Genomic DNA, 14,435 nt, shown 5'->3' with positions numbered 1-14,435 from the left:
GCACCTTTCGGGCACCATCCATGGATGTGCCATCTGCCATTCCCAATATTGTCATTCGCTGGCTCTATTTCCATCAACAGCTCGAACGGCTTCGACGAGGTCATGCCATAGACCACCGCGCTGTTCAGCATGGAACAGCCATTTTCGTCATCCAAAGTGACAGGTATTGCATTGTCCCTTTTAATGAACCCCCATCCGTTCCAATTAACACTCCCCGTCTCTTAGTCGAGTACTTCGATCCCTACGATGTCTACAAGCTTCTTGCGCCAGGGCTGATCCCTCGACTCCCGCTGCGCGACCTCAACTGGCAGTCCCACGCAGGCCCGCTACGCTCGATTAGCACCCTCCACGCCGAACTCGTTCCCGCCGGCGTCGACTACTCCGGCATCTTCACTCCCCTCGCTTCTCCAAACCCCCCAACACCGGGTACGACCGAGACCGCCCCGACCAAGAGTGACGATGGCTTTCAGACAGCAACCGTCGGCGGGCGGACGGGGTCGACAGAGCAGCAGGGAGGTGCGACAGCCGGGACACTACACCCGCCGGCAGGGGGGGCCACCAAGGAGCGGCGCCACCAGATCCCCGGCTTGCGCAGGACGCCGTACCTCAAAGTTCTGCTGCTGAGATGCGACGACAATGACACGTACAAGTCGACCACCAGGGCCGAGATACGCGAGTGGATCAAGACGAACACGACGGGCACCCAGGGGAAGACGGGCAGTGCCGAGAACCACGACGCTTGCGAATGGCTCATCATCCACGTCGTGCTCCCAAACTCGACGGCCGCCACGCAGCCCCGCATCTCCGGCAAAGCACCGGACTCGGGCTCCGATGCGAAGACCGCATCCCGGTGGCGTGGAGGGTCGAGCACCCTCCTGGAGAAGCTGCGCGCCGACTTCAACGGCTCCACCAAGGGCGCCCCTGACCGGATACGGCAGATCCGCATTGGCATCAACGACGTGCCGTATAACATGCTGCCGCGCGTTGTCCCGGCTGTGCCCACGGGATACACCGAGAACGAGCAAGACGCCGACAATGCGTGGGCCGACCTGATTGCCAAGTTCAAGGAGCTCATCCTATCGAGCTTCGACCGCCGCGTCACCCAGTATGAGGAGGACATTAAAGAGAGGGATGCCCAGAGGAGCCTTCCGGGTTGGAACTTTTGCACCTTTTTCATCCTCAAGGAAGGCTTGGCCCGTGGCTTCGAGAGCGTCGGCCTGGTCGAGGACGCTTTGGTCATGTACGACGAGCTGAGTCTCGGGTTGGACAACATCATGCAGGCGCAGGCGGCCGGGGGCGCTGCCGAGGCACACGGCGGTGCCCTGCTCACCTACACCGAGGACCTGAAGGAACTCGCGCAGAAGGCCATGGCCGAGATCGCCGGCGGACATCTCGAGTTCGACGAGAGTGAGGCCGTCGATCTTCAGTCCAAGGAGAAGAAGCGGGTCGAGAACGACAGCATTCCCATTAGCTCAACCAAAAAGTTGTACCGGGACCTGATCTTGGCGAACAATGTCTCGCTCCTCGATTTCAGGTGCTACATATTCTCCCGTCAAATTGCCGTGCTTCTCCGGCTGGCCAATGCGTGGTCGTCTCGGGAGGAGCTTCTGGCCAAGCTGAAGGAGCAACAAGAGTTGGTCCCCAAGGGAGTTGCTCCGAGGGCGCCCGCGCCGAAGGTGACTGAGGAGTCCGAGAACCTTTCGCATCTAGCTGAAATTTGCAAACGAACGCTCGAGTTTGTCCCCGCCGTGTCAGCAGTCATGAGGGCGGACATCGTAGCCGCGATGGCGTCCGCTAAAAAGGCCGAGGGAGGCGAGGCCGAACCCCAAGTCTCCCTCGACCCTCTTCTATCAGAGGTCATCGACAACATGGTCGCCTCGTTTGCCTTCTCCATTGCCCAGCAAATCCTCGCTCAGACATCCACCAAGGCGCTCCCCATCCCGCCGTCTACCCTCGGCACGCCCGAGCATACCGAGCAAAAGGCCGCGATACCGGAGCCGAAAACGATGATGCACCCCGCAAGAAGCTCGTCGCTGCACAGCCAAGGCTCTCAACTCCCGCCGCGCAGCCCGGTCGGCTTCCCTGGCGCCACCCGTCCCGAGGACGCGCTTCCCCCTCCCTATCTCAAGTCCGGTCTCGAGGAGCTCGCGGCCCAGAGAGCTGAGCTCTGCGCTCTGTCCAGAAACATCCTCGAGGAGTGCGGCAAAAAGAGGGGCTGGACTAACGGCTGGGCTGCTGTCCCTACCGTGGGCGAGACCGACATCGCCGACATGGATGAGGTCAGTTTGGACGACGACCAGGCCGAGCCGAAGGAGAAGGCGCCCGAGAGGCTGCAAACCTCGGTGGCCGGCGTGGACAACACGCTCCTGCGGGCGGCCCTGGACAACAAGGACGACTTCTACCGCCTGTACGAGACGCTGATTGATAAGGCACTGCGTCACTACACGGTGGCCAACCACATACACTCCGTCCAGGCCAGCATGGCCGACCTCGCTGTCCTCAAGTTCCACCTGGCCGAGTTCAACGAGGCCGCCTTCTACTTCTACCGCGTCATCCCCTTCTACGGCGAGAGCGGGTGGAGCCTCCTCGAGCTGTCCATGCTCGTCATGTACGCGCGCTGTTTGAAGGAGCTCAAGAGGCTGGACGACTACGTCAACAAGGCGCTGCGGCAGCTGTTGTGCAAGGCGGCCGCCGCGGAGCGAGACAAGCGGCAGCAAAAGTCAAAGTTCCGCCTCGGTCTCGAGTCCGCCACGCAGTATCCCGAAACCTCGGCCATATCCGGCTTCCTCGCCGATCTGCTGGACGTGTCGACATCGCTCGACAAAGACGTCAGGGTCCCGTTGACGAGCCTGTTCTGTGACTTGGGCCTTGATGGTCCCCCGTTCTATGACGAGGGCCAGGATAGCTTCTCCTTGTTTTTTGATCTCCATAGTTTATTGGTGGACGAATTCGAGGCCAGCTCGGTCAGTTTGCGCATCTCGAGTCCCACCGGGGGGAACAAGGAGATCTGGCTGCAGACCAAGGGCTCCGTCACCATCCGGCCCGGCCCGAACAAGGTCAAGGTCCAGAGCACCGTCATGATGGAGGGGGCTTTTGAGGTGGATCAGGTCCGCCTGACCAGCAACAAAGTGCTGTTTCATTACGAGCGGGACATTTACCAGCCGACGGATAAGGCCTCGGCGGGTCTGAAGAACCCACGCGTTAACTTATACCAGCGGGCAAGCTGCCTTGATGTACAGCTGTTGGCGGCCGAGGAGCTGCAGCTGGATAAGAAGAAGTCACTGGACCTCGAGGTGTCTACCGGGTGGAACGAGATCACATCCTGCGAGGTCAAGATTAAGTCTGCCACTGGCGGGTTGCGGATGGTCATGAGCGAGGCCGAGGTCATTGGGTCGCCGCAGCCAACAAACTCGCAGGGCGGCGCATTCACGTTTGGCGCCATGGAAGCGAACAGCTCCGTCAAGATCCGGTTTCCGTTCACCGTGGAGCACGACGTGCTCGACGTGGCCGTCCGAGCGGAGGTTACATACACAACCGAGAAGGGCAGCTTCACCTTCTTCAAGGCATCGTCGGTGCCTATCTCGCTCGCGCTCGAGGTCAACGTGCAGGATATCTTCAAGCACGAGGCCCTCTTCTCGAGGTTCGCCGTGTCGACTGCCAGTGACAGCCCGCTGCGGCTGCTCAAGAGCGAGCTGATCGGGTCCGACCTATTCGAGTCCCACTTTGGACAGCCGTCGAGCCATCCCGTCATGGTGTTCCCAAAACAACCGGCCAGCCTCCTGTACAAGATCACCCGCAAGCCCGGGTCAAAGCTCGACCCCAAGGCCAAGAAGACCCTCTACCTCAAGCTGCACTACAGCGTCATCCAAGACGAGATCGCCGCGCTCTTCTCCCAAGCTCTCATCACCGCCCTCGCAACCACCCCCCTCAAAGAATTCTCCAAGGTCCTCATCTCCACCGTCCTCCGCAGCGTCCGCGAGGGGCTCTCCGCCTATGACCTCGAGAAAGCCACCCTCCTCGGCGAGCTGCCCACGACCTTCCTGTCCGCCATCCCCTGGGAGAAACACCTCCCCAGCCTGGGGCCTACCCAACACCACCCCACCCCCCAAAAGACCACCCCCACCCTGCCAGCCTTCCTCCGCGCCTGGCTGCGCACCCACCCCACCCTCCCCCTCCCCCTCACAACAACAACAACAACAACAACAACACCCCAGCCCCCGAATCTCGCCTCTGCCACCACAATCCTCATCCCCGTCGACATCCCCCCCGTCTCGGTCGTCCACACAGCCGACATCCGCCTCCACCGCCCCCTACCCTCCCTCACAGCATCCACCACCCACCACGACGGCGATGACAATGATGAGGATGGAGGGGGCTGTCCCACGGTGTTGCTCAACCAGCTCCTGCCCGCGACGCTGCATCTGAAATGGACGCGGTTGTGGGATACTGATACCCCCGCCGTCGTGGGTGGGGGGGAGCAGGCGGTGGCGGCGAGGGATCGGGATCTGGAGTTTGTGTATGAGATTGTGGCGGGGGCGGAGACGTGGCTTGTGGGGGGAAGGAGGAAGGGGCATTTTGTTATTCCGGCTGTGGGGTCTTCTTCTTCTTTTGCTGCTGCTGGTGGTGGTTCTTCTGATGGGGGTGATGGTGATGGTGGGGGTGGGGATGGGGATGGTGGTCAAGGTGGCGGGGTGGGAATGAGCTCGACGGTGGAGACGGAGGCGGAGATTCCGGTTGTGTTGGTGCCGTTGCGGGAGGGGTATTTGCCGTTTCCGGGTGTGGAGATTCGGGAGGTTGGTGGTGAGGGGGGTAGTGGGGGGGTTGGGGATAAGAGTCCTGATGGCGGGCGTGATGGGGTGAGGGATGGGAGTGGGAGTGGGAGTGGCGGTGGGTATGGGCAGTGTGAGACGGATTTTAGGAATTTGGGCGAGACGGTGTGTGTGGTGGCTGATCGGGGGAAGGTCACTGTTAGCTTGGACGCTAGTGGTGTGTCTGGGGGGCCGCTGGTGTTGGAGTGTGAGGGGTGGGCGGCGGCCGAACAGGGGAGGGTTATAGCGTGATTTTGGGCGAGGTACCATAACCGCCGTACATAGGCTGGGAAGATGACCGTGTTGTGGGTTCTGAGGGGGAGGGATGAGTGTAGTTATTGAGGCGCACCCGGGAGATGGATACCGGTAGGGTACATATTGAAGCAGGCAGACCAATAGGCTATTTTACTCTGATATAGTGCCTCTTTCGTGTGGACTCTATTCCAAAATTTCCAAGTCGTGGTGGTGATCCCGTACTCTCCACAAGTTCGGTGTCTGCAACTCTCGAGTTATATAAACAGACAGTGAAAGCTCACCAACCAGCGCGCTAAAGGGAACCAGTCAGCCACAAAACCCGTGGTGCCTTTCTTTCTGCCAGGCCATACTCCTTTCTCCCACCCTCGACTTCAAAACTGGGCCTCCGCTCTCCCACACACCCCTTATGTCACACACATTCCCCTCCCTCCCACTCATCTCCAACCAACAACCACTACCACTCCGACGTTCCTCAGCATCCCGGAATAAGGCCCTCCAATACCTATCTCATTCCCATCGACGTTTAATCTTTTCCAATGGGGCGTTCTCCTCGGTGGGTACCGACAACACTCGCAGCAGAGACCGAACGTCCTCTTCACTCGCCGCAATCACCAGGCGGTCACTGGATGACCATCATCGTACCCACCGCACGCCATTCACGGTGATATATTGAGCGTATTTAGCGCATTGCTTTGGTGGCCAGCTCATCCAGGTGTCGGAAATCGCCTTAACAGGCGGTCAACATCCAAGCAGGCGGCCCGCGGCCGGTGCGTTTCCACAGAGGCTATCCAGACCGCCACCACAAGCTCCACGAGGTTTTGGCCAAGCCTCTGATGATTCGGCCAGCCATTGGGTAGGGTTTCAAGATTTGATTCTGGACATGACCGGGCCCCTGAGGCGAGGCGTCGGAGGTTTGGATCCTGCTCAAGTCACCTAGTTTCTGAAGAACGAGGTGGCAGTCAGCCACCAGCTTCGAAAGAGCGCGGAGGGTGTCTTGCTCTCAAGAATGCAGCTCGCGCCGCCCGGCCCGGCCAGCAACGCAACCCAGAAGAATACGCCGCAAGGAGTCGGCATGGGAGGCCAAGAGTTAGCCTTCGAAGCCAGGGGTCTTTGTGGTGCAGGCCTGGTGATGCGAGGGCCGAGACTCCGTCGTGCATCCTTCCAGCACCCGTCCGCGGCGGGTTGGGCAGCCCATGCCTTCTGGAGGTTCGGATAACCCGCGGCGGCTTGGGCAGCGTGTGACTTCTTCAGGTTCGGATAACCCGCAGCGGCATTGGCAGCTTGCGCCTTCTGAAGGTTCGGATGACCCGCGGCGTCCCTAGGAACATTTAGTGAACAACCGAATCCTGATGCTTCGGCCAAGGGGGTGTGAGAATTCAGGAGTTGCTACGGGCCCAGAAAAGGCAGTGCTGGATACATTTGATACAAATAGGGACTTCAATGCTTCTGTTTGGGAATGATTATAGTTATGTTTCCGGCGCATTACTACAACGCTTGCCGTCCAAAAGGGAATATGTGTAGGCCTCGGGCTGACGATCCGCTGATGTGGCAAAGAACATCCCATGTTCGAACCTAAGAGAACCGCTCACAGCAATAGGTAAGGTACTTTACCTAAGGTACGGTAGTGTCGGAATTCACGACTGACTGCTAATGTTTCAGGGATTTTAGTGCCACAAGACGGGCAGGCACCACCCGGCGGAATCCAACAACATGGAAAGCACGTTGGAATACCTTAACACCTTCCTGCCTCGAACCTGTCCACACTGCCTTCATTTTTGCATCTCGGAGATAACGGCTCCGGCATCACGACCTGGGACCTTCCTTGCAAGCCCGACAATAAGAGCTCCGCCACGACAGTGTTCTCTGCTCTCCCCCAACCCCTATCAAAAAATATGTCGTTGACAGAGTTCATGCCAAGGCCGGAGCCAAATCCGAACAAGCCTTCCGCGTGACGTCACATTCGGCCGCCGTCAGCCGCGAATGCAACGCGGGCAGAGCAATTGAGTTTCCTCTTCTGAGTTCAATTCTCGTACAGATTATGTCCGTGGTATTGCCTGCAGCCAGCAAGCAGCGGGCGGCAGCGCGGCAATTGCGGCTGTAACTCCTTGCCGACAGCACAGTTCTCTCCCGATTGAACACCGTCTGTCTGGATGGTTTCGGGTCGGTGACATTTCGCGGTCCGAGATTCTGCTTGAGACTGGGAGCTGCGCGTCCACTTTATTCAAGGACGACTCCGGCAGATCCCCCTGGGCCGACCCATTGTACCCGCCGGAGACGACTCGGTACATCTTGGCATCGTCCGGTCTCCATATCGCCCTGAGCTCCAGAGGAAATAACTACCGAGACCCACGTTTGTTATTTTTCATTTGGCCGATCTCTTGCTTGCGCATTCTCCAGGGCCTCACCAACCCGAGGCCTCACCACGAGTCCCTCGTCAAGATGCCGAACGGAGGCCCGGCCACGGCGGACACCTCCGATACGGGCCACCCTCCAGCAAACGGTTCCGCTCATCCCAACTCGGATTGCAATGGCGAAACTCAGGAGAGTAAAGAGGCGCCCCGCCGCGACAGCAAGCATCTCCGCCCCGCGCGAACCAGCGAGCTTCGCGACAAGCTCAAGGAGAAGAAGGTGAAGCTCCGCGACAGAAAGGAGCAGCTCAAGAGGATGTCCAAACCGCCCGGCGGCTTCGACTCTACTCCACTACCGGACGCTCCCCAGGGATATACCGTCAAGTTCACCTTCCACCGCGCCTACAACCTGCCGGTTGCCGACCTCCACCTCAGGTCGTCGGACCCCTTCATCCACGCCACCCTGACGGCATCCGTCCCCAAGCGCCACAAGGAAGACCCGTCCCTCACCCGCCGCACCCGGACGATACGGCGCACCACCGAGCCGGTCTGGGACGAGGACTGGGTCGTGGCCAACGTGCCCGCGTCGGGCTTCTCGCTCAAGTGCCGCCTCTACGACGAGGACTGGCCGGACCACGACGACCGCCTCGGAAACGTCACCATCCGGATCCCCCACGTCGATGAGAACTGGGACGGTCTCGGCCCGGACGGCTGCGTGTACCAGGTCAAGAAGCGCTCCGGCAGCAAGCGCGCCTACCTCTTCCACGCCGCAACCGCAGCCGTGTGTTGGGATCACAGTATGACCCCGCGGTTACACATTAGCATTCGGGTACTGGGCAAGTCGGACCCGCCACATGCCCAGATGTACACCGTGGGGCCGACCACCTGGGTGAAGCACTACAGTCCCATGATTGGGCGGTTGGCGGGCGTCAGGGTGAATCGGGACGAGGAAGAGGACGCGGCGTCGCATGATGGTGAGGTTGAGAGTGACCAACGGCGGACGAAGAAATACGAGTATGTCTTCTTCTCGTGGAGTCGAACAGGGAGTCAAATACTAACGGTAGCCCAGCTTCCAAGCCAACGAGATTCAGCTCTCGGGCCCCGTCCCGCCGGAGCTCTACCACCGCTACGTCGAGTTCCGCCCCATCATCGGCCGCATGTTCTCGTCGAGCGGCCTGCGCGGGCGCATCCTGAACAAGGTGCTCCACAAGCAGCACAGCCGCATCTACAACTTCGACTCGGGCACCGAGTACGGCTCGTTCCCGCCCTGCAGTGAAGAGGCGTCCCTCCAGTTCCTGCGGATGGCCCACTTTGACGAGGGCGGCCGCATCTTTACGTACGTTCTGACTCTTGACGGCATGATGCGCTTCACCGAGACGGGCAAAGAGTTCGGCATCGACATGCTGAGCAAGCATACCATGCACTCGGACGTGGCGACCTACATTGCGTGTTCTGGGGAGTTTTTTATCCGCCGGCTCGCCCACCCGGTCGACGGCCACGAGTCTGCGCCGTCTTCCAGCAAACAGGCCTCAGCGCTATCCAACAACCACGACTCGGAGCCATCTTCCAGCAACCACACCTCCTCTGGGCCACCCACCAGCGCCCCTACCTCCCCCGACCCATCCCCCAACTCCCCCAACCCAACACCTAGCACTGACTCCCCCAACCCATCATCCCCCGACCCAACATCCCCCAACCCATCATCCCCCGACCCAACATCCCCCACCACCACCCCGCCAACCCACCCCCCGCACTCCCCCCCAGGCGGCCCGCCCTCCTCCCCGCCCCCACCCCAACCCCACCTCTACCGCCTCACAATCGACAACGACTCCGGCACCTACCGCCCAGACCAATCCGTGCTCCCCCACCTGCAAGCCTTCCTCGCCCGCAACCTTCCCGGAATCGACGTCGTCACCATGCACTGCGCCGACGAGCGGCTGGCTGAGATGAAGAAGGGGCAGGTGGAGGTGAAGAAACGGGAGGGGGGTGGGGTGAGGATGGTTATGAGGCGGAGTTTGAGTAGTAGTAGTAGTAGTGGGAGTGGGGGGAGTTTTAGTAGTGATGAGAGTCGGTTGGGGAGGATGGATTTGGAGTGGGGGGATGATGATCGAGAGGGGGGGGGTGGTGTTGAAGGGGGTGGTGGTGGTGGTGGGGGGGAGAGGGTGTGGAGGAGTCGGAGGGAGAGGGCGTTTGAGGTGCTGGGGGAGCCGCGGAAGTGGAGGGTGCTTTTGGATAAAAGGGGTGGAGGGAAGAAATGATGGGGTTGATGGGGTGGGTGATGCGGGAAAGGGGAGGGGATGGAGGGAGTGATGTGGGAACCGGGAGGAGATGATGTATGGTGTGAGAAGGGGGTTTAATGGGAGGAGGGGTGGATGAAGAAGACGGTTGTGTTGTGGGAGAAGGGGAGAGGGAGAGAGAAAAGAGGCGAGGGGGAGGAGGGATAAGGGGCGTGGCCTGAGTTAGAAGAAGAGAAAGGGAGGTTCCTTGGTCCGGTGTTTTGGTTGTGGAATGGGACTTCAAAGAGGGAGGAGGGCATTTTTCTTGGTTTTGTTTACCTTCATGATGGAGAGGTTCCATGTTTGTTGAACTCTGATACCCCAAGGAGCCGAAGTTACAACTGGGAGATCCTCGTCTTGACTTTCTTAAGACAGATATTAATCGACATAAAACCACGAATCAATGCGGTTGTTGGCTTAATAAATTGCCTCTCTGCCAGCCCCATATCACCAACACCGATTAAGCATCACGATAGTTACGAATACAACACAAGAACGTGCACCAAGCTGCAGCATCTTGACTCAAGAACCCCCAAAACAACAGCCCCGTGCCTGGGACGACCCACTACCAGGGTGCCACGGACCACCCGATCAAACCTCGGCGATCTGGGCCCCTGAGCTTGGCGCCTTCTGCTTCTGGAAGGATGGCCATGAACTCGGGCCCGCGGAAGCAACACCCAGAGAACTTCTTTAACGGTTTCCGTTTCGTTTACTACCGTTAATGCCCGTGGACCTGCAGGCTAGCCCGCATTACGGAATCTCCAACTGTCAAACGCACTCCCCAAATCACAACTCCTGACTGCTGCTGACGGCGCCGAGAAGACGCTAAATCCGGGGCAACCCCACTGTGGATCCAATCTGCAAACCCACTGGCGCCGACTGGACCGTGGTCCGCGACAACAATCTTGGAGCTCCTGCCTGACCTGTTTCCACAATCGCGTCTCCAGCTTCGTCAAACTGAACCCCGAATGCGCCATCGTCTGAGTCTCCCGTAATTCCCATTCAATTTGGGCATTTTGTGGCCAACGCCAAAAGAACAACAGCACTGGACATTTCAAAGCCCTCGAGAACTTCGAACTTCAACGATCCATCCTCACGCTGCGCCGCGATTAAATTATTCTCCCCTGAGTCCAGCCAGTTCGACTCGGCTTTCCACCCTCCGAGCTCGCTCCCCGTTCCACATCGATTCCGTCTCCGCCACCCCTGATGACTTGGCCGAGCGCAATTGTCGATTGACTACGGCCCAAAAAGAGGGCACCTCGAGATCACCAGCTCGACAGCAGCCGCCCCGAGACCCCCGCGGATGAAGACAGGGCCCCGTCCCGCCGCGGAGGAGGGATGCAGTCGACAAAGGTGAAAGCCGAGGCCCTTGGGCGCAAGGCCAAGGTATGTTTTGTGTTTCGGCGGGATATCTAGTTGTGCTTGAGCGCTGACCGTCCTGCACATTTAGCTCGCCCATTCGTACCAAGAGCTCCTCGAGTAAGAAACCGACCGGTGCTGGAACTTCCTGCCCTTCGCGGCCGCTAACCGCCCCCGTAGCGAATTCTCGAACAAGGACCTCAAGTCGGTCGGAAACTATACCCTCGGCCGCCTGATTGGGAAAGGGTCGTTTGGCAAGGTGTACCTGGCCACCCACAAACTTACAAACGGGTCCAAGGTGCGCCTGAGATGTCCCTCGCCGGCGGTGTCATACTAATTGCTAACCTATGCTAGGTCGTCCTCAAATCGGCCAACAAGGACGACTCGAACCTCGCCCGAGAGATCCACCACCACCGCCAGTTCGTCCACCCGCACATCGCCCGCCTGTACGAGGTCATCGTGACGGAATCATTGGTCTGGCTGGCCCTGGAGTACTGTTCAGGTATGTGCCATCTAGTATATGCAGTCCAATCCTAACCCTCCCAGGCGACGAGCTGTACAACTACCTCCTCCAGCACGGTAAGCTCCCCGTCGAGAAAGTCCAAAAGACCTTCACCCAGCTCGTCGGCGCCGTTTGCTACGTCCACCGGCAGTCATGCGTCCACCGCGACCTGAAACTTGAGAATATCCTCCTCGATAAGCACGAGAACGTTAAGCTCTGCGACTTTGGCTTCACGCGGGAATACGAGGGGAAAGCCAACTATCTGCAGACTTTCTGCGGGACAATATGCTACTCGGCCCCGGAGATGCTCAAGGGCGAAAAGTATGCCGGCGAAAAGGTGGATGTGTGGAGTCTAGGCGTCATTCTCTACGCCCTGCTCTGCGGAGAGCTGCCGTTCGACGAAGACGATGACGGCGTCACGAGGAACAAGATTCTCAACGACGAACCCAAGTACCCCGACCACATCCCCCCGGACGCCCTGTCTCTGCTAAAGAGCCTGCTCTCGAAACGCCCGCTGCTCCGCCCCACCCTCCCCGACATCCTAGCGCACCCGTTCCTCGCCGAGCACGCGCCCCAGCAGCAGGAGATCCTTAAGCTCGAGCGCCCTGAGCCGTTCTCGACGCCGCTAGAGAAGGAGACGCTGCACCGGATGCGAAGCGCCGGCGTCGATATTGATTCGGTCGTCGACAGCGTTCTAGCGCAAAAGTGCAACGTCCTGGCTGGTTGGTGGACGCTCCTGATCGAAAAGGAGGAGCGCAAGCAAAAGAGGAGGGAGAGGAAGCGAAAGGAGAGGGAGCTGGAGAACCGGACCTCGAGGCGCTTCTCGCAGGCCTCCAGCCGGCTTAACGCGTTGGCGACCGTCGAGGAATCGTTTGTGAAGCTCTCAGACGCCCCGCTGCCGAGAACTCGTGGCAGGTCAGAAAGGCGGAGTGGTTACTACCCTACCTTGACCATCCCGGATATGCCTGACCTGTCGGACATGGTCAAGCTCGCGAACGGGAATATGAGCCCTGACAGCGAAGCGCCGCCACCACCCATCGACAAGGACTCAATACGATCTGTCAGTTCGTCCAGGCATCGCAAGCCGCTGCCCCCGCCGAAGGAGGGAGTGCTGCGGAGCGCACGGTCGCGGGGCTCAACGCTGCATCTCGTGACGACAAGCGATGTGCTCGATGCCAACGGCGGTTCACAAGCCGGTGACTCAAAGAAGGTCAAGAAACGGCCGTCACACGCCATCATTGCGACCTGGAAGAACTGGACCCACTGGCTGTTCGAGAACACGCGACGGCACAAGAACAACAACAAACGCGGGAGCCAGTCGACGCCGAACCTTCTAGCTAAGCCCGGGATCGGAAAGGATGGCAAGCCCAAGGAGAACAGCCCGCGCCCGCAGACGAGCAAGTACCCCCGCCAGCGGCTTAGTATCAACCCCCCAAACCGTCAGCCTCCCCAAAGGGGTCGTCGCCAACGGCTACGCCGCCCGGGGCGCGTCCTCAACCGCCGGCGGGTCCTCGCGCCCACCCATCTCCCCGGGCCTCACCACCCCGCCCATACCGGGCCACAGCACGCGCCTGCACACATCCGGCTCCTACAAGCGACACTCGCTCTCCCCCTCCCCACTGACACCGCGCTCCACCGTGCGCCGCTCCTCGGGCCCGACCGGCCTGCGCGGCCGCAAGTCCACCTCCTCCTCCGTCTCCTCCGTCCGCTCCCTCCACCACACCCACCACCACTCCCACTCCAAGGCCTCCTCCACCTCCTCCAACGGCTCCGTGTCAACCTCGGTGTCCAAGACCCCCATGCAAGCTACCCGCTCCCCGCACCACTCCGTCAAAGTCCTCCCTGCCACGCCCACCGCGGGTACGTTTCCGGGGTTTCCGAGCAATATCCGCCTTGTGCGTGATCGTGCGGGGCCGCCGTTGAGTATTTTTAATGAGGGTCTTCCGAGTGGATCTGGGAGTGCGGGTGGTGGAGGGGGAATGGTGCCAACGCCGGGGAGCCCGAATCCGTTTACTGGTGGCGGGGCTGCGGGTGGCGGTGGGGGCGGGGTGATGTTTGCGAAGAGGAAGAGGAATTTGTTTAAGGGGCCGATGTTGAGTCTTGCGAGTGGTGGTGGTGGGGGGCATGGGCATGTGAGGGAGAGTAAGAGTGCGGGGGGTGGGGGGGTTGGTGGTGGTGGGGGTGGTTTGGGAGGGAGTGGTGGGTCGGGGCATTCGAGGAGTGCGAGTGCGAGTGGGTTGGGGAGGAGGAGTGGGGAGATTACGATTCAGGAGGAGGATGAGGAGGAGGCTGCGGAGGGGGGGATGGGTGGTGGAAGTGGTGGTATGGGTATGAGTGGTGGAGGTGGAGGTGGGTTTGGGGGTGTTGGAATGGGCGTGGGTGTTGGGATGGGAGTTGGCATGGGAGTGGGAATGGGTAGCATGGGGATGGGCAGTATGGGGACTGGCAGTCTGGGGATGGGCATGGATGGGGTCGATGAGGATGATGAATTCGAAGAGGTCGAGTCGTTCAGTCCCATTGTGAAGGGCCCCGGGGAGATTGTCGAGGAGAAGATATATGAGGAAGGTGAGGAAGGGGATGAGCCGGAGGGGTTGCAGCCTGCTGCGACTATTAAGGCTGCCGTGGGGGGGAGCTGATGTGTGGTGTGGGCTGTGGAGCCTGTTGGGAGAGTTGATGGGGGTGGTTTGCTGCGGCAGACTACCTGTTGAGGTTATTGAGGAGGGAAGCTGTTAACGGTCTGTCGTTTGGGGTTGGCTGGGGTGATAGACGGTGATGTTGGGCCCAAACCCTGGTGAAATATGGTTTGGTTTCCCTTCAGCCCGGGGTTGGAGACGAGCGGATGGATGCATACCCACGCGTTGTTGGTGTACCCAGACGGGATGTTCTT

At 59.9% G+C, this 14,435-nt stretch overlaps 3 protein-coding genes across 3 annotated transcripts; all 3 read left to right on the top strand.

Annotated features, from left to right (window-relative positions):
• Positions 1-18: 18 nt before the first annotated feature.
• B0H64DRAFT_348331 (uncharacterized protein) lies at positions 19-5,244 on the top strand. The gene is made up of 2 exons (XM_062801383.1): positions 19-163; positions 226-5,244. Exons 1-2 carry the CDS (start codon positions 130-132, stop codon positions 5,058-5,060), a joined length of 4,869 nt encoding a protein of 1,622 aa, XP_062655446.1. The 5' UTR covers positions 19-129; the 3' UTR covers positions 5,061-5,244.
• Positions 5,245-7,502: 2,258 nt separating this feature from the next.
• Positions 7,503-9,669, top strand: B0H64DRAFT_330029 (uncharacterized protein; the record flags this gene model as incomplete). Its single annotated transcript, XM_062800910.1, has 3 exons — positions 7,503-8,425; positions 8,481-8,912; positions 9,012-9,669. The coding sequence occupies 3 exons, from the start codon at positions 7,503-7,505 to the stop codon at positions 9,667-9,669; spliced, it is 2,013 nt and encodes a 670-aa protein (XP_062655445.1).
• Positions 9,670-11,025: 1,356 nt separating this feature from the next.
• B0H64DRAFT_420141 (kinase-like domain-containing protein) lies at positions 11,026-14,184 on the top strand (the record flags this gene model as incomplete). Its single annotated transcript, XM_062805436.1, has 7 exons — positions 11,026-11,073; positions 11,138-11,166; positions 11,227-11,344; positions 11,401-11,548; positions 11,593-12,865; positions 12,951-13,923; positions 14,029-14,184. The coding sequence occupies 7 exons, from the start codon at positions 11,026-11,028 to the stop codon at positions 14,182-14,184; spliced, it is 2,745 nt and encodes a 914-aa protein (XP_062655444.1).
• Between the last annotated feature and the right edge of the window lie 251 nt (positions 14,185-14,435).

Source organism: Chaetomium fimeti, assembly GCF_033439085.1.
Source record: "Chaetomium fimeti strain CBS 168.71 chromosome Unknown B0H64scaffold_8, whole genome shotgun sequence".
In the NCBI taxonomy this organism is placed as follows: Eukaryota; Fungi; Ascomycota; class Sordariomycetes; order Sordariales; family Chaetomiaceae; genus Chaetomium; species Chaetomium fimeti.
This window is presented reverse-complemented; position numbering and strand designations above follow the sequence as displayed.